The sequence below is a fragment of the Pyxicephalus adspersus genome, chromosome 5 (genome assembly GCF_032062135.1).
Source record: "Pyxicephalus adspersus chromosome 5, UCB_Pads_2.0, whole genome shotgun sequence".
NCBI classification, from domain to species: Eukaryota; Metazoa; Chordata; class Amphibia; order Anura; family Pyxicephalidae; genus Pyxicephalus; species Pyxicephalus adspersus.
Genome location: NC_092862.1, coordinates 126,486,818 through 126,512,277, shown reverse-complemented (window position 1 = coordinate 126,512,277; position 25,460 = coordinate 126,486,818). Strand labels below are relative to the sequence as shown.

Sequence of the window (25,460 nt, the reverse complement as noted above, 5' to 3'; positions counted from 1 at the left end):
TTGGTTCCTGCTGACCATGGTTAACAGCCTTGCAGTGCATTATGGATGAAAAATAAATTCTCCTGGGAAAATCTGAACATAAAATCATCATGAGTGCAAATCTTAAGTCCACAGGATTTGCCTTGAGCCCATTGCAGCAACAAACCCAAAACCTCATCCCAATTTAAAATAACTATAAAGAATAAAAACAGCTGACACAATGAGCATGCCATGCCAAGACAAAGTTATCTTTAAACATCCAGACAAGAAATGTATTTTATTCTAATGGTTTATTTACAAGTATAAGGCGGAATTAGCTCTTTTTCTATATACTAGTTTAAAAAAAGAGCCTTTGTCATCCCATATTACTGTGCTTACATTAGTAATCATCTCAACACTGTAGTACATTAATAACAAAAACATCTTTAAAAGACAAGATACATGTGCTTGACAGCTTCACAAACTTTTTTTTGTATAAAAACAAACTTGTGATAAAGTGTGCCAGTAGACCAACATAAAAACAAAAAAACAATCATTGGGTTTATTTAATAGCGTACAGCAAAGAGTGGTGAAGTGCAGTAACACACAGCAACCAATGAGAAGCCCCCCAAAAACTTCACATTCTGATTGGTCGCACACAACCTCACTCTCTGCAATGGGTTATTAATTAGGCCCATATTTTTTTTTGTATCACATATTGTGATTTTTTTTATTTTGTAGTTTCTCCCCCACTCTTTTAACATTATATGTTCAGCTTAGTCTTCATGGTCAGAAGAGAATCGATAGGCACTTAATTAGGTGGCTAGAACACATTTAAAAACTTATGTAACAGATTTCTTGTCAATGAGACCAACAGAAAGACTTGAATCCCTTATTGACATTAGCAACAAAAACACAAGTGGTCAGGCTTGGTTAAGGCTTATAAAAATATGTAATAGGAAATCTTAGATGACAATGGAGAGACAGATATGCAAAATATTCAGCCTGCGGTTTGTATTTAACAGCATTCATATCCATCTGCACATCGGCAACAATTAAAGCCCCTTAAAATAGAACCAAAGGTCCACTTTCAAAATTTAGGATCAGGGCGAGCTTTATTGCATAAAGAGACAGGAGATCTTCCCATCTGCAATAAGAATTCTTACTGCTTGATCGCTGTCATTTTCTGTATAAATAATCCTGGCTTCTCCGGCAGCTGCCGGATGCGTGGGAATTGTGTTATCCTGGTCCGACAAATCAAGATGGTGAAGATAGCGAAAACAGGATAAGAAGAGGAGAGATAATGGTGGCACCCACAAATGGAAAGGGGACAGGTGAGCGCAATTTAAAATATTGCAATCAGGTAAGTACTGTAAAGACATTGCCTGTCCATTCTGCATTAACAGACCTGTCTAGTCACAATTTTTTAATTTTTGGGTTTAGTTCCGCTTAAAGCAAAGTTTTCTTTTGATATGAATATGCTCCATTGGTGACCCATGATCTCAATCCAAACGAAGCACACTGGACCAGGGTTTAGGATAATAGCCCACAGAAAATACAGGGTCTGAAGGGATAGCTGTATGGATATAAGCGCCAACTAAAAGCATGCCACCCCCCTCCTTCCTCAATCCTGAACTGGGCACAGAAGCAGCATAGCAAGGGAAGGTAAAGAAAGGAAGAAAAAAACCCCAGGCAATATAAAAGACGCAATGGCCCCGATTTATTTAATATCCCCAAGGCTGGAATGGACACAAATCAATAAGACTGGGTGATCCAGCAAACTTGGAATGTATCCGGTCCAGGATTCTAAACATTTGAATAGCATAGCACAGCAAATGACTTGGAGAGCATTAATTAATCAGGCCCAATTTGATGCAATGTAATGTAATGCTATATTAACAAAGCATTAAGGTGTATATTATCAACACAAATATATCTGACTCGATTTTAGTCTCTAGTGATCTATTGTACAGCAGAGCCCAAACTAGAAGGAGAAGCAGCACATGAAGTCAGTCATTTTTGGAGTGCTCATGTGCAAATAATGAGCATGCGAATGATAGAGGAAAGTAACAGATGGACTGATTGATGTGCAGATTCCCCCTCACTGTCCAGTCACAGGCTGGGGCAAAACTTAACTGGATTACTTAACTGCATTAGACAAAAAATGGTCACCTGCCCTGCCAGATAGGGCGGCGCTGTATGGTAGAACTGTATAAATTTCAGAATTTGAAACTTCTTGGCACGTAAAACAGCTCCCTTATTAGTATTATATCTGTTTATGTACATTTGCCTGCGGTTCAGGTTTATTTATTTTTTTTAGCCGAGGTGGTACCCTAATACCTCAAACATCACATAGGAAAAAAATGACTAGGCTCCTGAGATGTGGCAAGATAGATAATGGCAAGATGATTACATGATGGGGAGTATATACGGATTAATGGATGGAGAACCAGAGAAAGGAAAAGCTATGGGGAATGAGGAGTGGTTGAAATTATTACAGGGAAAGGCATTACATATCAAAAAGATATGCAAGATACGCTTGCATCTGCTAGAGAACATGGCCGGTGGGTCAAAAGTAAGCTGCAGGGAAATTGAGCCTTCAAAGTAATTAGAAGGTAAAACCAGGGAACATGGGGCAAGTGCAAGTGTTGATGATGTGCAAATGCCATTCATCTATAGCAACATCAAGATTTTTAGCTCACTGCGGTAAGATGAGTGAAGTATGATTTCTTATTGGTTAGTAAAGGTTACAGCAATTTGCACTGAATAAACCCATCATATGAAATATTAATGTATATCTCAGCACAGAATATAATCACCATGAAAGGTATGTCACAACAGATTTGGATATACGCTTTAGGATATAAATGGTCTTTAGAGCTGTGGCAGAAAAATAATGACCACCTATGGGACATACAACACAAGGTCTATTAATGGCAGCTTTTGCACTCTATAACTTTTGTTTTCCCATTTAACATGGAACTTGGGAAATTCTTGTTGCTACATCACAACAGGAGCTCCAGATAGAAGCGTTGTTTCACTGATGTGGCAAAGTTCCCAACAGTGTAACAGATTCCTCCATTTCAATGGAAGCACAATGTAGAATGTTCTTCAGGCCCCGGTGATAAGTCACTCAGGTTCCTTTGTTCTTCCCTTTGTTCAAGCCTTTCCCTCAATCTGTGTGGACAATACCTGACACCCATTTTACTGTGGGAGTTTTGCAGCCTAAAAAACCCAAAATCAAACAAGGCAATGAAAGCAATTTTGTATTACCATTGGAATTCAACTTTACAAATTCAATAAGATATTGCTTAGCTGTATATTTATTTACCCAGCCAGGACCGCTTGTGGCTTTCACTTTCCTCTGCTTACCGCCTACCTCCTGTGACTACAAGTTCTGCCCCTCATTATGTATACACATGGGTTTTACTGTAATGATATATTTGTTGGGCATATGTGGTTCTACCTTGCTGGTCAAATGTAACTCAATCCTAATTGGCTGAATTCTGAAATAAACGGAAATGGCTGCAATGTGGTGTGCAAGCATAGTTGGCCCATAATACAGATATTCTGCCACCACCCTACTTCTATACAGTTTTTATTCACCTAATAACCTGACAGATAGTAGAAATAGTCTTGTTCAATTTTGGGTTCTTAGGTTTTAAAATTATTTTTGTGCAGAGGTTATCCAGTACATTCCATCCACAGTGGGGTTCATTGAATGTTTTCATTTTATACAAATGTCCACAGATAAAGTTTATACTTACTATGATTTGCTGCTATGGGAAACATGAAATATTCTTACTTCATAAGAATATTACCCAAACCAACTATAGAGCAATGACAGCCACAGCTAATCATGGGTGTGCCACTGTTCTTGGGATTTCTATACAGGCATTCATTCCCTTTGCAATAATTTAACGTGCAAGAGACAGGAAATAGTTTGGTTTGGCTTACAAATGATCTGCCTCCACTGTTTGTAGAGAGGGGATAAACTTAAAAACAGAAATCCGAATACGATGAAATACATTCCAGAAATAAAAAAATGTTAACATAGAATCCAGACATGTACACCCTACCACTTCAATGATATTCATGGATAGGACAAACATCCTTATACAAATTTCTTTGAGATGAAAAGCAACTGTAAAAGTAAAAGTGAATATGTCATATTTTTTTTTCTCTTTTTAGTTATATAACAAATTACAACAAAAACAGAATCAGCTTTATAACTGCTTAAAAACAAACCAAAGTTAAGTAGTGTAAATGATTAAATCACCAATTGGCTGAATGATAACAAGAAAATAATACTTTAGTCAACTCCTCCACATATGTATAAAAAGTAAAATAAAAGAAAACTTCAAGATAAAACCTTAACTCATTCAGTTCCCACAATATAGTGTCAGTAAAAAAAAACAAAAACAAAAAGATACATGGAGATACATGGCAAAATAAAAGAGTGGCAGTCATTTCATAACTCTTCATGAAACTCAGATGAACGACATCTTTGGGGGGATAAAAGATTAAATGTCACCAGTGATTGTCTTATCATAAAACATCCTTCCATGTAGATAACACTTCAGACCAAGAAGACAAGGGCAATGAGACAAGAAGAGAGGTCCATTGTTGCTTTGCCCGTATTGCAAAAGGCACTAAAAAGAAGCTTGATGTGTACCACAGTACCGTTCCATTTAAAAAATAATACAAAGTCTTTCATGAAAATAATTATTGCCTTTATTTAATTCATAGTGTTCAGTGTTCCTCAGGAGTAGAAGGGTCTCCCCTGTTCTTGCGGTAATCGGTTCAGCCGTGCTACCTGAGACGGAGATGGTGGAACGTCTTGACGGAAGGGGCCTTTAGACTGGGTGTAATTTGAGTCATAATTGTCGGACCCTTCGGACACCTTTTTTTTAAGCTGTTGTTCTTTCCGCCTTTGCTCCTGTCTGAGAAGTTCTTGGGCTTCCATCATGACCCTGGCGTTGAATCCGTGTCCACCCATGTAGCCATTCCTTGAGCCCTGATAGCTGGAATATCGAGGATTCTCCTTGGCGCTCTGGAAACCCTCACCGGGTGAATACGCTTGCTCCCATGAGTCTTGAGATACAGAGCTAGGATTTTTGCGACTTTGCCTGAATATGGACAAAACAAAGGATTGTTAGCTTTGAACCTAGGAAAACTCTAACCTTGAATTTTTTGGCTACTTTTGGTCTGGTAAAAAAAACACTACCATAACTTTACTGCATACGTTTGTTAAGTCCAAAACAAATCTGTCGATTATGGCAGAAATTCAGATAAGTCCCTCGTGCTGAGCACACTCTATTTTAAGGTGCTTTTTTAAGGTAAGTCCACAACAGGACTTTGAGGGCATTTCTGGTAAAAAAAAAAAAAAAAAAAAAAGTTTTTTTTTTTCTGCAATTTTACTCCAGGTAAATTGTATAAGTAAACCAATTGTATTTTAAAGTTGCCTTTCCTGGGTTAACAGGTAAAGTTCACATTGCTGCCGTTTTCCGGAAATGTTATACAGTTCTCCCAGCTCAGCCAATGCTTTTCTTCTGGTGGCTCTTAGGAAGTGCAGTGCTTTCCTAGTGCTGGCAATTTTGTTTGCAGTTCCCTTTCTCTCTCCATGGCCAATCACAGAACACCCTAAATGATGTGAACAGAATACACTATATATTCTTCTGTAAAAGGTGTTTGAGGGGTGCCCAAACAACAATGTGCTGAGTAAAAGTTGCAGCTTTTATACCCAGTGTGGCCAGAACAAAAGCATCAGCTGTGCTAGGAGAACTTCCATAAAACAGAAGCGATCTGGACGTTACCTGTCACCTTGGGAATAACTTTTCTATACAATTGCTTTACTGATTTTTTTTTTCTTTAACCTGAAGTTTCTTCAATTAATGAATTCCTCCTATGCATTTACAGTTCCCTCTTCTCAATGCACGTTTAGTTGTCTGCATAGACAATACCATCTCTAGGTGTCTCATACTATTATCTTACACGTTTAACATACAGAAACTGTTATACAGATCATCTACAAATCTGCACAAAAAAAATACTTAAACTATAAGGAAAATATGAATAATAGGCACATAAAAATGACTTATATGTAGACTTTACAATTCCACCTTGAATGTGCACTCTGTAAGCTTTACAAATGCTGTATAATACCTTTCACTAAACACGGCAGACAGTGCTATATTACAGAAATCATAATGGACTGCAAAAGGAAAAGTCACCATACCAAAGAATAGACAACCACTGGCCCTAGATCCAACATTAGTGGTTATATATTGTTGAAACTGACTCCTTTTGCCCATTTTTTATCCATTACACTATTTATACTATCAATGAAAAAAATGAAAACATTGAAATTAAACCTGGTAAGAACGAGCAGATCTGCTGCCAATTTTGTGCTCCACTAACCCAATTGATTTTCTGATAATCTGGTAATCAAGCTCCAAAACACTGTACATGTTCGGCCTCTTTGATTGATTGCTCCTGACAGTAACTGATCACAGTCTTGGTCTGATGTAACAAGTGCACTTTTGATTGAGATTCACCAACAAGTCTGATCTCATTTTAACCAAGGGAAATGCTTCAGTAAAGATTAGTGTGAAGCAGATTATACTTTGGAGTCACTTCAGATTCAATTGTTTTCTGATTGTCCATGATGGGATCCTTTCCCCACAGCCCACACTTGTCTGCCCTTTTGCTCACTCTCCTTCTAGGGTTTCCTCTTGTTTTATTGAATGCAGAGATAATTATCACCTGGATTCATTATTTTTATTACCAGATGGAAAAATCTGAGTTATATTTTATTGTTAATAACCAAAAAATAGCCTAAAGATAAGGTCATAAAAAGTTGGAAATATTTCTTAAAATGAGGAATAGGCATACATTTTTATTTCCCTTTTACCTAAATGAATATGTTTGAAGTTCAACCCTTTATCAGCAAATCCAACAACAGCGAACAGAAGCAGCGATTCTGCTGCTTTCATCTTAACAGAAAGAGAAGTTGAATGAGTTCTAAGTATGGACTATAAAGTCCTCCAGCATCATGGCTACTGGGACGTCTCATATCAAAGAAGCATCACTGACAACTGCCTCACTGTTCCCAGCAAGCTCCGTGTCTCCCCCTCCTCTCTCTGTGATGGATTGCCTTGCTTTGACCCACTTCTAGCAGCCAGGAAGAGTCTCTTCCCCCGGCCTTTCCTCTGAGGAGTGGTATTCCTGACAGTTGTGTCTGGGCTGTTTCTGTAGGCTGCGCCAAGCTACATTAAGTTTCAGTACTGTAGGAAGCTGGCTGTGCGAGGACTCCTGTAGATCTGAGGTCATTGAAGTTATTGCCTCAAGGTATAGAAAGCACAGCGTGTGCCAAGAACCTTTTAATTCTATGAAGGTCAGTCTTTGAAACAACCACTGCTTTGGAATTGCCAGCAGTTAAATAAAAAAAAAAAAACGACAGGGCTGCTGTACATAGCCATTCACTGGAATTTCATGTGTACCGTACTAAACCGGTGTACGTGTTATATAGGAGATGTGCTGCTTGTCCTAAGTCTTCAAAATGACAGCATTATGTGCTATATCATCCAGAAGGCTAAAAGCTAATGGCAGCTGAGGCATGAAGACGTACAAAAACATTATCAGGAGAAGTAACTTATAATACACTATTATGTGATGGCAGAAAATGAAATGTAATGAACTTTAATGTACAATAATGTACAGACTATGATATGTTTCCCTGCCCAGATATCCTCTATACAGCGGCATTACTCATGACCTAAAAAGATTACAAGAATTATCTATATCCTCATCTCTTTATAATTTTACACACATAAAAAAGATGTATAAGAATATATAAGGCCTACAGCAACATACTCTGCTTTCTTTAACTATATACTATACTAAAGTCCAACTACAGGTTGATATTCAAAAATCCTGCAACCTCTGGACCTCAGAAGTGCCAGATTTTCAAAAACTCTGGATTTTTTGGTTTAAATATGCTGTATATATTTAACAGATAATGACTACCTGTACAGTCCTTTAAATAAATGCTGAATCCATAATGGGGCTATATAGCAGCAAATAAATGAGAAGTAATGAGCAGGAAAGCACATACAAGCAAGACAGTTGATTCTGGAGTACAGCGCCATCAAAAGATAAACGTCACCTCCAGAAAACAGTGAAAATTTTAAAATGCGCTCTGAAATCAATGCCGGCAATCTGAAGGAACCGGATTATCGGTGGCCCAATTTGTGAATGTCAACCTGTGTAGGAAAAGCATTTTCTTTTTGGAAGGTGTCAGAGACAGGAACTGGTATGAAATCCAGTCAGCAAGGAAAAGAAGCAAAACATGTCTGGTTAGTAACAATACTTGTTAGGTGTCTTCCACGCCGATTAGAAATTTGGATTCACCAATAAGGTAAGTGTAATGCCCAATAGTTGCTATTATCACATGCAAGGCACCTAGTTATGGTTGGGCCATATTCAAATAGTGATATTAGGTTATTGGAAATCTCATGTTTATCTAACCCCTGCACAGTTGTAAATCCATGCAGCAATTGCAGATCTTGATAACATCACTGAAACACATTCAATGATGGCATGCACTAAATACATCTGACAGTAGCTGACACAGTCTTCACTGATCTTATTACTGAAATAGGGTAAAAGCCTGAGGCAGGATTTTATGATTCGTAGGGACTATTTAGTAAGCCATATTCTCAGCTTGTCTCCATACAAACCTTTTTTTTTTCCAAAACTATAAGTAAGATTGAAAAGCTTTAGAGGGCTGCTAGTGTGGTTGTGTAATTCTATTTGTCCTAGGAAAGGCTGATCGTTATTGTGTATATAAAATCAAAACTTAATTTTAGAAAACAAAGACAAAAGAAGTGAGAGATGATCTCTCCTAATTGTTACTGGAACATGTGTTTCCTTCATAAGATTTCTCATCTCCTGTTTCGTTGACCACTAATATTTTAATTTTCTCATCATGTTCTGTCCCAGTGACAATGGTCCCCGGGGCAAATAGTAGGGACAAAGACAGCAAAATATATAAAAAAAATTATATAAATATTACATGGTCTAAAAAAAATCTGTATAATTAATTCATTTTGGGATTCTATTTTTCAGTATAATAATGCCAAATACTAAATTCCAGAAGTCCTCTATTGCTGGTGAACAAAAATGTCCTGTATCATATGAAGAATATTCTGTTTTTCCCATGAAGTTCCCTTTATCTTTTTATGAATAGTTTCTATTAATATATTTGCTTCAAAAAATGTTGCTGCGTTATGATATTTATATGATATTTAATAGACAAATGGTCTTTTTTAGTACAGCTATTTTTTTACATTGCATTTATCCTGTTTCCATTTATTTCTGTCTGAAATAACATAAAATCCTTTTATAATTAAATATAAACTCATAAAATCATGATTGTTTTTATTGTGGGTGAATCTTGACCATAGCAAAGTGAATAATATCATTTTGACAGCGTGGAAGCAAAGTCCTGTGACTCATTTCATTCTCATTGACATCCTTTAATTTAATTGGGCATCACATGGTATTAGTGAATTTTCATTACAGCCAGAGCCCTTCGATCATCATATTGCTAATTGGAATCGGATCAGATGGTCATCTAATCCAAGTATAATATCAATATATTTTCATTACTGTATATGAACTAAGCTAACAGCTAAATGCAGCGAGCGTTTAATGAGCGACATAATGTACTGCGGCTCCAAAAAAAGAATTTAATAGCTCAGCCTACAGCAGCTGCAGAGGTTTCATATACAACCTAATGGGCGTATATTACAATAATAAAAAGGCAGAAAAAAAACAACATTGAGCCCTGTGGCACAATATCATTAGTCCCATGTGTGTTAATTAAATAAAAGATATCAAAAAAACCTTTGGGCAATGCCAGGATTTCCAGAAAGGCAAGATGGAATCCTACAAATTTTACCCAGCATGGAATGAAGAACAAAGGTTCATCATGACCCGGGCAAGGTAGAAGCTTTGGTCCTTTGATACCTTTATGGACATTGATATGCTCAAAGTACTAGAGGACTAGAAGGGGGTAGAAATGAATGAGGGCACAAAGTACATTAAACTGTTAAAGACACCATTATTTCTCTATTGCAAAATGTGTATTTCTAAATCTAAACATTATCTAAATAAAAAATCATTAGTCTTTACGGTCAGTTTAAGACCCCAAACATATTGAGCCTGATTTATTAAAGATTTCCAAGGCTGAAGAGGATACACTTTCATCAGTGAAGCTGGGTGATCCAGCAAACCTGAAATGGATCTGGTCTAGGATTCAAAACATTTGCTAGCAAATAACTTTGAAGAAATCCATTCCAGGTTTGCTTGATCACTGAGCTTCACTGATAAAAGTGTATCCACTTCAGCGCCTGGAGAGCTTTAATAAATCAGGCCCATTAAGTGTGGTGAAGTGTTTTGCAGACATGCCTTAAATCAAAGAGGTACATTGGGAATGCATACCTGTCTTGTTGCGGCCATTGAATGCATCTAATTAGGTACCTGTGGCATCTCGGGTGCTTTTGTTAAGTGCAATACTGGTGGCCAATGTAAACATCAAAAGACTTAAGGTCAACTTGTATTTAGGATAAGTCAAGGGCAGCTGGTCTGAGCCAACTAGCCCTATTTATGTAGGTCCTAAGCTTAAGAAGGCCACCATGTTGGCCCCTAACTCAGATCATGCTTTCAGGAATACATACTGTATTAATGGAGACCGAGTACTGTACCTTCACCTTAGGCCTGAATCTTGTTTATCTAGGTTTGCTCCAAAATTCTATTTTTTGAAAATATTTTTCCCCTAAAAGTTCTGTGCAGTAGAGAATCCCCAGAAGTTCTATGCCAATACTATAAGTAGAATCCTGTATTCTGGCTAATTGTGCAGTAATGCGCTTAAATGTGTGACAGAGTGCATTCCTTGCATAAGCTTTGCTCTTGCTGCTTGCATTATGTCTCCAGGAACAGCTGTTACAGTATCTCCTTCGGCAAACGGCCACCTCTTACAATCAAGTGTTTACAGAACATATTATGGGTCAGCACAATGCTGAGATTTACGATTCTTCTCCTTCTTCATCTCCTCTGAATGGCTGCTAGGAAAACTTTACTATAATTGTACAACTTTTAGGATCAAAGGCTTGCCGGCGGTGACGAATTGCAATGAAATGCTGGCTTAACACTGAAATGTATTCTGTTAAAAACATATGCGAGGACTTCCACCGGAATCTAATTGAAGAAAGTTATTAGTTTGAAATGAAAACTGGCTAATTCGCACTCCTGATGCAGACGCATGCATTTTTCCGGCTCAGGCCAATATTTGAAGTCAGGCGGCTGTCTTTGTGACCTCCAAACATTTGGTTTTCAATAGAGATGTTTAATAAAAATTCCTCGGATCACCGATTTTAAATGCTCCGAGTATATCCATGCTTATCTTTTCATGTGATGCTCAATCACTTGCACCTCTATAGTCAGAGCAACTCTTACTTCCCTTCCTTTTTTTTTTATTAAGTAACATTAGCTTTTCAGTTTTAGGTGTACAAAACACAATTATATGTGAAAATCCTTTTACCAGATGGTGGACATTTTGACTGGACACATATTCTCTACAGATTCACTTTTATAGTAGCTCTACTGTTCACTTTAAAAGGTTCATAAAATAAATTCATAATATGCATTATGTATAAATTATTTTTCAAAACAAGCATTATTCATTAGTAGACTTGTAATACGTGTAAACAATATGAATGTGTATATATGTGGGTGTGAAATGGGGATACTGCTGTGTTATGAATTATTAGAGAAGCAAAGGAGGTGTTTGGGGTTGGGCTGTATATACGTCTGACCCCTTAACTATGTATGTTACATACGCCTGATCTTTGCACTGTGCATGTTACACACACCTGGGTTTATTTACATACATTTATCCTGATCCCTGCACTCTGTGCATTAAATGTGCCTGACCCCTGCAGTATGTTACATACACTTGCGATCCCTGCAATCTTTTTGTTATAAACTTCGGACCCCTGCACTCCATACATAACATACACCTGACACCTGCACTCTATATGGTGAATTTATGTTACAAACTCATGACAAACGTGTGTACTGGCCTTTACATCTGTTATTGGTGGAAATCACACACTTTTTCTGGGCTGTACATCATACTTCTGACCACTAAATTGTGTTCACTGGGCTAAAAATTATACTGCTGACGACCAAGGTTTGTTTGTTGTGTTGCACATTAAACTCCTGACCAAAGTGTTCATGGGCTGGACAGTTGACATTAATTAAGTGCCCTCAAACTATTTTAATATAGCTATTTTTTAAGGATTTCCCAGACACAGTGTTTACTCTATGCCTGCATTTTGTATACAGAAAATTATGTAATGAGGTGTATCTGTGAGATTGGTGCTCATGGTATTGCAAGGGTAAAGACAGAAAAAGCATGGAATTCACAGCTTAGGGGAGCTTTACACACGCTTTAGAGAGCCTTCTTTGTGGCACATGTGTGCAGCATATATGCTAAATAGGATTTCATTCCATTTTCTAATTTTCCTTTAAGCCATTCCCTCTGTAAAGCACAAATTGACCACACTTACCATTCGCCTGCGCCTAAACTCCTTTACATACCCCCCAGGTCTTCCACAATCCATTGGCTTGTACAAAAGTTCCCTTTTGAAACTACTTTACGTACACAATAGAGAACAGAAGACCATGCAGGTGAAAGGTTTTACAGAACAGCAAAGAATTTATCAGCTAAACAATCTAACATTTCACTGGTATAGAACACCGATAGGAGACAATAAGAAGCAGCAACAGTCAAGTTCAGAACATGATACAAAATAAAGATAAACAAGTCTTTCAGGTTATTCCTATGTAAAAAAAAAATTTAAGGCCTTGTTTTGGATTCTTGAAAGGGTTTAACTTTCACTTAAAATTTACGTAATCATTCAAGGTTTATCGAAGTTTAGAAGCAAATCACAGTCTGAAGTCTGTCCCCTGACACCAATGCTGTAGAGAAGGACTTCGGCAGTCTGTGCAGAGGTACAACCCAACTCTGCACTCCAATCGGCAAATCTCATGATCCCTCTTTGACTGAAAAGCTAAAGGTGTGACTTAACAAGGGGTGTGTGTCAGACCACTGAGAAACCCACTTCTTTCACTGGTATTATGGTGGGGGGCAGATTTTTTACAGAAAACAAACTTTAAACAAATTTTGGTTTCATGAATCCTGGAATCTAGCTAATTTAATCTGCAACGTAATTCTGGTTTTAAGAAAAAAAAAATACAGGAAACTCATAACATAAAAAAAAGCAAAGTTATTACACACCAATAAACACAATATGACAATGTATAAAAACAAAATAAAAAGATAGCATCAATGAATGCAAGTGAATCTGTCAGAGAAATACAGTCAGTATAAACTGCACTTAGAAATACAGGGCCGATGCACTGCGTAGAGTACCAGAAATAGGCCCGTGGCTGTCACAGCTTCTGTGAAATTGATATTAATGGGAAGTCTGAGGTTCCTTCGACTGATATTTCAGCTCAGCTAATGGATATTCCACAAAATGTAAATGATCCAAGTCAGCATTCAACCTGAACATAGACAAAAGAAGCCAATTCTACAGCACAGATTTATGGGTATGGGCTCGCGGTAAGGAGCCAAGGAGTTTATAGTGACACTAGCTCACTGTGTGAGCGCTATCCATTATCCTAGCATGAGCGATGGGGAGTGATGGGGGCCATGTTACCTGGGTAATGAACTGTACTGGCGCTGGGCTTGCTGGAAGCTGTCCCGCTCCTCCTGTCTTTGCCTTTGCATCTGAACTTCCACAGACACTGAATGCCGTCCGCTCTGATTATATGTTGTTGTGTTTGGCTGGGGAGAAACAAGCAGGGCGAAAAGTGATTTTTCGAGCAACATACAAGGACGTGGGCAAGGTTGTTAGTCAGTACATCATGTGGATACAAAGCTGGACATTCTCTCAGATGAGGACATTTTCACATTATGCTTGACAAGAAACGTCAAACAGTTTGACAAGTAAAAGATGGCTCTTTGGCAAGGCCCGCTTCTGACTGCTGTTATTAAGATTGGCTCAGAAGTAGTAGGCTGGATTGTAAACATTTCATTTTCCTTGGAGTGCAAGAAAAGAGTTTAGAACAAGAGTGCTTGCCGTAATTACAATGGCATGAAACCTCTACTTCCTAAGTAGCTTTAAAATATCGTGCTGATCAAGGGTCTCCGGGGTGTCCAACCACAATATGTTAGTTATTTAATGGATACATTTCTATTAAATGTTACTATAAAGTGAAGACAACAGATCCAAAACCTCTGACAGCTTAGAAGCCACATTCAAGTATACAAAAATAGGAACCACAAAGTATAAAAAGAACAACTGCATGCATTGGCTACAAAGGACAACCGAACACATAGACAATAAAAGTACAAGTTACTTTATATGAAAAAGCCAAATGAAGGAATACATAATAAATATTCCACATCAGCAAGGCAAATCAGAATTCTGGCACCTTTTAAAACTTTTTTGTAAAGTTTATTATTTTACATTTTGGCTTTCATGTTAGGTTAAAAACGTGGCAGGATAATGGAAGTTGGCTGATTTCTCCTAAAGTATTACAGAACCCAAACTTGCTGCCTCCACCTCAACCATCAGCTTTCATTAACTGTATATGTTCGGGCATAATAAAGAATAGTATTCTTCACAATACATGCACAGTTTATATTTGTGCTGCAAGTACACAAAAATACCTGTTGTTCTGTCAGAAGTCCAGTTAATTGCCAACTTCTCGTTTGAGATGACAAAATTGGTGCTAAAATCCCAAGTATGTCTAAAAAATATTATTAAGGCAAGTAGTATTTGGCTTCTTCTATAATTCTATAGAATACTGATATATGTATTTCTTGACCTGTATTTATTTCCTTTTTAAAATTTCCGTTTGTTTCACTAATATAGAAAGGAAATGGTGTCCTTGTGAGGCTAATAAAATACTCAACCTAAATCATACATCTTTCCAGTTACATGGAAAACAAATACTTTCTAAAAAAATGAACACATCCATCCCCTTTTGAAGTTCTAAAATATTTGTCCATGTTGCCAAATAAAAAACAAAAACCCTCCTGATTGCCATTTAAAAAAACACATGATCCACTTTAAAGCAATAGCAAAGGATCCTCATACACCTGAGAAAACATGGCTAATCATATCCCTGGGTGTAATTACATGAATGGAAGCTATCAAACCAACATGGCAGCAGCTCTCTACCCCATGTCATAAAAAGCTCTCTTCTGGTAGTAATTTGAGGGCTGTGAACCTGATAAAGAAACACACAAAATGACATATTCCAGTTGTAGTGTTATAACTGACACATTACTTCAAAGAACATTCTAGGAATTCCATTAGAGTCCATTTTTCTGCATTTACCCGGTCAAGCCTGAGCAATATGGGCAGTTTTTTTTTATTGCATGATGGAGCGATAAGAAATGATAATCAAGCACATCCCTAAAAAACAACTTTGGTAAAATCAGTGAACTGATAAGACAATTTAGGAAGCAATGTGTTTATTCTATTAGCATTATTTTCAAGTTAATGTATTTTGTATATTTTTTTCTTTTTTGTTTACTTAAACCCATTATAGCCTGATTCAGGAGACGTTGGCTATCGTTTTGACCCAACTTTTGAGTAATCACCTAAAAACAGCTAGGAGGTTACTGAAAAGTGTGGGGTGGTGCGCCTGGCTAAAAGGGACTGCGGAGAACACTGCTTATGGTCCCAAAGACTGAATCTGAATCAGGTTGTTACCAGTAGGTTCAGTAGCCATGTATCAAGGCTAAAACGTTAAAAAGTTGAATACCACTGGTGGACAGGCAATATTTAAGTATGGACAAATAGTGGAAGCAATTTGTTACAGATATAACAACCACAAATATACCCATATGCTATTAAAGGTTTTAATATACGACAAGACTATGAACAAACTCATCCAACGTCTGCCTGAGCCACAAGCAATGCATAATGTCACAAAAAGAGTTCTTCTGCACAGTTTTAGACACGGGGAGCCTAATATGATTGAGGTCCCAGAGGGGACTGCATCAAAAATACCTTGACCTAGTCCAAACCTTTGGAGCAGAAGAACCAGCAGGAGGCCCTGAAGGATAGATGCCTATCTGTCAACTAAACCACCCGACTGTCCCCTTGATCTTGTTAAAGCTTATCAAGCAGGCAGATGAACAGAACCACTGCTGAGAGGTTTTCACCTTTCTTCCTAAACACCACCTACACGTAAACTGTTTCTACCCCCAAAAGTGCATATTTCATATGTCAGCAGCATGTAACATTCAGAATTGTAATCGGTAACATGGTATCCAACTACCTAGCAACTCTTTTAAACAATTTCAAGGCCTTTTAAAATCCATTCTTTCTTACATGCTGTGTAATAAGCATTGAAAGTTTCTGCATAAACACAGATTATATAAATCTCTGAAAAACTCACAATGTCAGCGGAGCATTTACAAAGCAGTGCCGAGTCTAATTGGAAATATATAATTATATGATAGATTCAGTTCAGGGAATTGAATTTAAGCCATTGTACGTCAAAATTACAAGCCTGTAGCTCAATAGCTCAAGAGATGTCCTTGAAAAAGTTTCCATCCTGCATTTGGAGGTTACCAAAGGGAACAGGCAACTATTTTTCTTTTCTTAATAAAAGCAGGGAGCAATGGGTAGCAGATGTATTAATTCAGAAGGAATATAAGACTTTTGTACTACCCCCTGTGCAGTACACAAGCACAGATTGAAAGTAATTCTCTGAAGGGCATTATGACTCGGCTAATGTATTGCAGGAAAGCACACAAATGTATGACTGAACAAAGAACTGACGGCTGTAAACTCAGATCTTCAAAGATCTGTCGCCTGAAAATGAACGGAAACCATTACAAATGGCAATATGTTATGCCTTGAAAGAAATTAAATCTTGAGGTTGAAGCTCTGTTTTAAAGAACAGTTGTTGCATGAGAAACAGCATATTTTCTTGATTGTCTATTAAAAGTAAGTATTTTTTTCTAAACTGTAGTACACAGAAAATGCATTTTTGGTAGTAATTAAATATTCAAGCATTGCACTGCAAACTGAGAAATAAACAATATGTAATAAAGTACTAGAATAATATATTTTACATGCCTGAATGCACCTTGATACAAGAAAGCTCACAAAATACAGCTTCATTGGTTGGTATACTGCTTTCAATCTAACCTTGTAAAAAAGAATACAGGAGGGTGGTTTGCAGGATTACTGTCCAGTAAAAGGATGGGGAAGGTCTTGTACTTCCGTGTTCTGATCACCTGAAGTGTTTAAATTCTAAGCAACAAAAACGTACACAGGAGGGCACTAGTTAGGTGAACCTTTTAAACAAACAAAGTTGAATGTGGTCTTAAAGAGTTGGTGCACCTAAGATGAAATCAGTTTCCTGGTCTGAACAAATAATTCCAATGTAGTAGTGGTATAAGAGATATATGGTGACATTGCTTGCTTGCCCAGAATCTAGACCTCAATTTTTGTTTGGGTGGGCTACCTCATCATTAAAGTGAACACATATACATGATGTGCATAATACCAGTGTACACATATATTCTGATTTTTTTAATTTGTAGCAGGTCTAAGCATGAGTCTTTCCAATACATAAAGTGGAGATAAAACACCTTCAAAAGACAAATGATGCACTATATATCCATAAGCAGGATATTAACACCTGTTCGTGCAGTCACATCTGAGGTGCGGTCTACCTTTATATGCAAACTATATCATTACAACTGGATCTTGTTAGTGGTTTCTCTCATCTGGCAGTTAAGTGGTTAAATATAACAAAGATAATATCTGTTTTAAAACTTCCCTTTCAGCAGGCCTGCCATCTGCTCAGCACAAGTATTATTTGAAGTCTGAATGTTAAGTATGTAAATTATATTGCTTCAATTCTCCAACATGGCCCAGGAAAACAGACATCTGCTCAACAAGTATTAGGAGTTGGAAACCGGATTGCCCCTTAAATACCGACCTGCAAGGCTAAAGCTGCTATCTTGTGACAACATTTTTAGTGGCTTTGGGGAACCAGATATCAAAAGGATCAGGCCAGGGTCAAAAAGAAATCTGCTGGCTTGCCACTGATCTAACAGTTTATCAGAGTGATATCATTCTGAAATTTTTATTAAAATTATCAGTGCCATTTAGGTATACTGTGTCTGTGGAAGTTCATTAAAACTAGATTTTTAAAGGAGAACTAAGGCAGAACAGGACCCATAGTCGGTAAAACATGGTGGGTATCATAGTGCTTTCTGCTGCCAATTCAGGCCTACAATTACAGCGTCTGGCAAAGGATAGGATGTAAAAGGGGTGTTACTATAAACCTCTTTCTAACACCACCAATCTTTCATCATGCCAATTATTTTGCTGCAGAACAATGGCACAATTTGGTACACTTCCTTGGGCAAATTTATTTATATTGTAAAAGAGTCAGTTTGTATTGTTTCCTCTCTTGCTGGTCAAAAAATGTCTAATCCTCCTGGTTGGTAGGACAAGCACCTTTCACCAAGAATACATTGACACATGAAAAAATCCCTAAATTAACTTCTTGAAACTCATTCCTGGTTATAAAAGGCCAATTTGAAAACCAATGAATTATATCTGACTTTAATTTGACTATAATTTCAAATTATACTTTAATGCACTCACTTAGTTTAGTGTCAAAATTAGCACCATTGTAAATAATAATAAGACTAAAATTATACATTTCTATTGCTTTAACTTTTGTTAAATTTTTAGTTATGAAAAAGAATGAAATTAAAAATCCTACAGATTTATTTCCCCTACAAATCACAAGAACAGCCACACATTTCATACCACCGCTGATTTGGCAACGGCCCATCATTAAGAAGATTTGCTTTCCCACAAAGTTCAGCTTTTTCTCAGGACACTTTCCCAAGAAAAATGGCATTTTTCACCTACGTTAAAGAAAATCCAAACAGGGCGATATGTCCTAATAAATCTTAAAGCATAGATAAGATGGAGCCGCTACTGTGCATGGCAAAGGCCAGGGAACATGTCTGATGGATTGCTCCGGCTAGGAGGAGGCACATTTAGTAACACATACTACATGTGTAATTAAGGAAACACATACTTTATCTTTGCTACAAGAATAAAAAAAAAGTCACATTTGTAGGTTGTATTGCAAACAATGAAAATCTACTGCAAACTGAATAAAATCTTATCTGTAGCTTCAGTAACAGATGATAATATGATCAATTCAGGTAAAAAATGTTCCATTCTCTAATACCACTGGCCTTACATAAATTAGTTGGCTTTGGGGATAAGAAAAATGTGTGGCACTACATTTCTTGTGATCACAGTGCAAAATAGGAATTATTTTGCTATTCTGGGAATTGTAAGCAGCACAGTAGCAACACGTTATTTCTGTGCATACTCAGGAAGATGATTTAGGTGCACCCCCATAAATAGGTATACAGTACATTATATGGAGGTCTATTAGAGAGTAACAGAGGTTTTGTTAGCTTAAAGCAATCTTTACAAATATACATACACACAAACACTATCCAACTTTTGCAATTCATATATGCTACAATACATTGGCCTGCATTTGATGTCAATGTGCAGCTTTGATCAAATACATGCTGAACAATTCCTACCTTTTCCTGCCTCGCTGAGCATTTGTCACCCACCCTTCTAGCTCTGCATTCTTATGAGTGAATGTTTTCAACACAATAAAACATTGAAAAATGTTGGGTAGGTAAGCTGTAGGTGTCTGTATGCATTACATAATCTGTGTTTCATTTTTGACTGCGTTTCTTTAAAAATGCTAAATAACCCTGATGAATCTTTTACAGTCCTTGCAAAACTATAAAGTCGCGTCTCGAATGAGCACTTATTGTTCCACTGTGTAGCTTTTAATATGACCAACCCACAAATAAAACTAGCTAAAAAGACAGCATTCATTTCTGCAGCACAGATAGAAATCCCAGGAACATTCAGACAACAGTACTGCCAATGCATTTCTCACAGATGTGTGCTGTATGCTCACAGATTAGTGGCTCCACAAAGTGCTCTGTCTGAAAATGCTCAACACTTTGGCATCAAAAATTATTGCAATGCATATTAAAACAGCAGTACACAAACTACTACTTCTGCTTTTTTTTCTTTCAAAAATGAACTCTGCAAGTTACAATATGAAATTAAAATGTCCACATTTGAACTTGTAATGACAACCACCTTTATGTAAAATGGAAACAATAATTTGAAGTATGGTGCATGCATTCACAAAACTGGAATTTTTTAACTTGAAAATGTGGCCATTTTCCAGTAATCTCTAATTTCAATATTTGTGCTATTGGCCACAGTTTAGGAAAAGTTGCTAGAAAAATGCATAATGAAAAGAAATGAAAAACAAAATCACTTTAAGGGTCCAGGAGTAATCAATATTGAAGACAATCAATGTATAAATGACAGTTTATTGGGCCTCTGACATTTGAAGCCTATGAGGTATTCAATTTTGTAATTGAGGAAATGTAAACTTTTATAGACTACAGCTGTCTGATGGCCAAGAACAAGGCCCCTCTTAAATAGATTGACCATTCATGCGATGAATCAAAATGTATAATGCAGAGTGCTGTATTGTCATCTTTGAAGGGCAGCACTTCCTGTAGGTATGTCTATTTTGATAAATTTCCACATGAGCAAAGAAAAAAATGTTTTCAGTGAAAAACTAAATGAAGGAGAGAACAGGACCAGTTTGTTATGAATATGTATGAAATACTAATGCTTGAAGAATCCTTAGAGCCCAGGTTGTTGGATTTATGATCCCCTATCTACCTATTTGTTGTTCCATTGCCTTTATCGCCCAGTAACTATGTTACTGGTACTACTTAAAGAAGCGAAACGCGTCGGGAAAAGAGAATTATCTTCTATGTACAATATATGACACTCTGGTCTCATATTGTGCCAAACAATGAGCCCAGTAAACTGTATGTAATCTCACAGAACTTTTCTTTATGTTGTCAATATTGTTCATAGTTTTTTTTATTTATGGAATCAAATAAATGTTATGCTTTTATCTACTTAAACTCTAGCCACAAAAACCTCTCTTTTTCTATTCTCTCTATAAGTATATGTTACTACAAGGCAAGGCAATAAAGTAGGAAGTTAGGTAATTAAATCATTTGGCGCAATAGGAGACCTTGCACCCAAAAAACTCCTAGAAGTTTTAGTTTGTATGTGTTCTCCACAATCTCTTTGGTTGCCACCGCTTGCATTCTCACCTGGTGAGTTAACAGGCTGGTGCAATGGTCATTGGAGATGAAGAAGACCTTCGTCTCTTCTACTATAAAAGAAAGGCTGACATACTTACAAGTTAATTTTACATTCACTTTAAAAAAAAAAAAAAATCTCACATGATTTTCCTTGTATCTGCTAAGTTAGGAATATGGGAACTGTCATTGCTGACTTGATTCTCAGGTTTAAAATTTCTGGGCTGCCATTCTTCTTTTACAATCTTCCTTATCACTTGTTCAAAGCGGAGGCAGACCCTGTCCATCCCTCTGCCCCATTATTCTCTTAAAGCATTTCATGAATCTCTAAAAGATGTAAAGAGCTTCACAAGCCCCGTGCAGCCAAACAACACTTTCTGATTAAAAAAAAATTTGTTTATGCTAAAATATTATCAGCATACAGAGTTCCAATTGTTCATGAAGTATAGATATATTTTAGTGCAACTCGCTTGGCATGAGAAAAGATGTCGGCATACTAAAGAAAAAAAATGGCTTGTAGTACTCAATTAATATTTCTGCAAGAAAGAGAAGCAGTCATTAGCCCTTGGAAATTGTTGTTAAGACATATAAAAGAAAATAAGCTGCAAATCAGGTGTAAAATATCCTAATTTGCCATTATGCGCCCTGCCTATAGGCACAAAACAACCATAATTACTGTAAAGGCTTTAACAATAGAGAAAGTGTCTATTTAAAGCAAAGCAAATGTTTTGTCTGGAGCGCCGAATCTAAATCCACAGTTGTTTATTTCAGATAAACAAAAGAAAAAAAATGGCCCTATAATTAAGGAACAGCTGAGATAAATATATAACGTACTATAGCTAGAAGTAATACAGTTTTGTTTTAAGCCATTTGAGTTCCATGTAAGCCTTGCACACACAGATCTTGCACTTTTGTATTTGCCACTTAGTAAAATAAACACAATTTGCTACGGCAAGACACACGGAAACGTGATATTGCGTAAATAAGCATCCAGATGGCAAAGTCAGATATGAAATTAAATTATCCATAATGGACACATGCTGTGAGGATAAGGACGTGAGTTGAAAGGTCAAAGTTGGTTCTCTGGCGCTCTAAGTAGTAACATGAATCTGGAGCGAATCTGATTGATAAGCCACCTCTTTCCAGCATTAGTTATTGGAGGGTGTCTGAACACTCACCCAAGGTTGCTCAAAGCTGTAAGTACGCCTTCGTTCATCCACGTCGTCTTCATGCCGAGCCTGCTGGAATTCTTGTCGAAGACGCTGTATTCGGTCATGGTTGCTTGGAGTTGATCGATTACTAAAATAGAAAAAATCTCATTAGAACGTCTCAGCAATATGGCCTGTAAAAGTTTGAACACAACTTTAAAATAGTCAAAGATACAAACAATTAAAAAGAGTACAAAATATCCAAAGACTAATAAAGATGAACTGAACTGAACCAGTTGACCATTATCTATTACAACTGGTGCAAAAAAAAAAAAATGGCACCTGTGTCTCTGTTCAGCCCGTTTATGCAAAAAGCAACCACCCATTTTTTCAATAGACTAGGGAACGGTTAGCATCCAACAGTTTTTGACATTTCTAAATTGTAAAGAATTCCCTTTACTTCCTACCCTTGAACAAACAACTATTAGTGAGATTGCCTCTTAGCTGTCACCAGAATGAGTTCCCAATTGAAAGATTTCCCCTTCTCTCCCCCTTGGTGTCAAATGTCAAATATGCCCTGCTCATGCCAAGTATACATGAATGCTAAGTTTAGAAGAAAGGCGCCACCCTTATGTCACCAGTGTATCTCCATTAAATACTAAAAGTTTCCCATAATTTCTCATTCTATACCACTGCCAAATTTTAGACATGACTCCTTCACCCCAAACTATCACTTGGCAGCTGCATAAACACAGTAAAAGTAACAGCTATAATAGACTTTAGGGCAGAGTTTTAAATAGACATTAAAAGTTGAAAGCTATATAATATGGTTTAAAAGCTACTCCTGCATTTGGGTTATAGAGATGGCTACTTTATGACCAATGAAGTGGCATGCCAGTACATTCAGTTAACTTTCCCTAATCAACGATACCATGATCATCTGCTCCTTCTTTATTGACTACTACATTTGAATGAAACATTATTAATTCACATGAATCATAAAACATATAGGTAAGTTTGTTTTAAATAGTAATATGCATACATTATTTCCAATGCAAGTCAACAAAACTGCAAAAACTTATAACAGCAACTAACAGGAAATCCAAAGCAACGAAGAACCTAAATATATACTGGATTTGACTTTTTTCTGCATTGTATTGTTACTTTCATTTTGAATTGTTTTATGTTTGTTTTTAGGATATGTTCAATAATCAAGTGTGAAACTTTAGCTCTTTGCATGAGTATCCTGTGTTTTCCGTCCTTGTATACACCTTTCGCCTATAGTCATCAGAAAGACTAAAAGGTGTACCTGCTGGGTCCTTCTTACATATCTACTCTCTGTACAAGTATGTGCTGAACATTAAATATATTATGGCTATTTTTTTGGCAATACCTGGGCTTCCAGAAAGTGTTTTGTGCACAAGAAGATTTTTGTCATCGGTCTCCGTTGAGGAATTGCATAAATAAATCGTTTTATGCCTAGATTTTAGCTTGAAAAACCATCTTGGACAACTCATCAAACTCAAAGTAAAACCTTTAACATCACACAGCTTCAAGCCTGTGACTGCTTTTCCCTGGTTTTATATTGGGTTCCTAAAAATATAGAAGTAGCTTGCTAACATCAATGGCCACAAAGTAAACAGTGTTAATGTCACATCCAGCAGATGATATGACCTGACAATGGCTTTTCCTTTTTAAAACTCTGGGCAACCATTTAAAGTTATACTTTAAAGAATCTCAAGGACGAACATCAAAATCATGTCAAATCACTCAAAAAATCATCCTCTGCGAAACTATCCAGAATGAAAAATATGCTGCCCCATGACAACCATTGTGATACTTTATTTCACATTAAATCTTGATGGTAATAGTCAATAGGACAAACATAAGGGGTGAATTCCTCCACACACTGCAATATCCTGCCAGGGTTAAAAGCCCTTTAACATTTTACCTAAAAACAACAAAAAACGGTTTGACTTCAGCCACAATTGAATTCTATGTTGTCAATAATAGGACTACAGTAAAATGAATTTTGGCGTTTATGGGTAGCTGCACCTTACAGTTTCTTATTATCCAAGCCTGAAATCTGCAAAATGTATTTCTCTCGCAATCTCCAAGGTAGGAAGATTTCAAATTGACATGTGCTTATTATATATAATACATCCCCATATTGCAGCATAAATTGCACTTCAATACAATGCATTGCCCTGTACTTGTAGCCTTTGATTGAAAGAATTCTATCTTACTCAGTCTCTCAGTGCTCTGTGTATGGGGTCACTGCTCCGATCAGCCTGTAATATATGCAAAGTATTCCATTGTGGTGATAGAACCTGCCATCCACTCAACTAGAAGCAGTCTATTACTTTCTGTATATATTAGGGATACCAACCAACTTTCAGAATCTTCTTCTGACTGCTTATGTACGTAAACCTATCAAGGGCCGTGTGGGGAACAAACCAAGGTCAGCTATACTACTCAGTCAAAGTCCAAGGAAACATTCCATTATTAAATTACTGTGTGCCCACTGATTCATTTATTCCTCCAATGCCATACTGCAGGAAAATGCAGTTTTTTATGGGGATAACAAAAATGCTTTTCTACCATCCAGTTCTGATATTGAGGGTTGGTGTTGCTGGGTTTTTGGGCTTTGTGTCAATAAACTCAGTTTGAGATGCTTTATGAATTCTCTGAAAGGTGGGTCTAACCTGCAGTTAACCTTGAGCTGCATTTGACCTGTTTTAAAGCAAAACTAACGAGGGAAGGGATTATAGCAGAAAGGGGCAGGCGATATAAGCAATCTTACCTACTCGATCGCTGCTGGAAACTGTCAAAAACAATGAACTGCGCTTTTACAGCTCAGCCGGATACCCTTCAATACTGGCCTCCCCTATGCTTGTGGGGACTTAATAAACTCTATGCACAAATAAAGATAAAAAATTGTTTTTAGAATGAGAAGAACATGGTGGCGTCCTGTGACGAAACAGGGACAG

The 25,460-nt window shown here is 37.0% G+C and overlaps 1 protein-coding gene across 11 annotated transcripts in view; it reads right to left on the bottom strand.

Annotated features, from left to right (window-relative positions):
* Window positions 1–254: 254 nt before the first annotated feature.
* Window positions 255–25,460, bottom strand: part of PARD3 (par-3 family cell polarity regulator) — a 387,075-nt gene continuing 361,869 nt past the window's right edge. For all 11 annotated transcript variants that reach the window (XM_072412641.1, XM_072412646.1, XM_072412650.1 and 8 more), the window contains 3 exons: window positions 22,501–22,621; window positions 13,749–13,876; window positions 255–5,087 (listed from right to left, as the gene is read on the bottom strand). In XM_072412641.1, coding sequence (XP_072268742.1) covers window positions 4,721–5,087; window positions 13,749–13,876; window positions 22,501–22,621 — 616 coding nt within the window. In that variant the 3' untranslated portion in view covers window positions 255–4,720. The remainder of the gene's footprint in view (window positions 5,088–13,748; window positions 13,877–22,500; window positions 22,622–25,460) is intronic.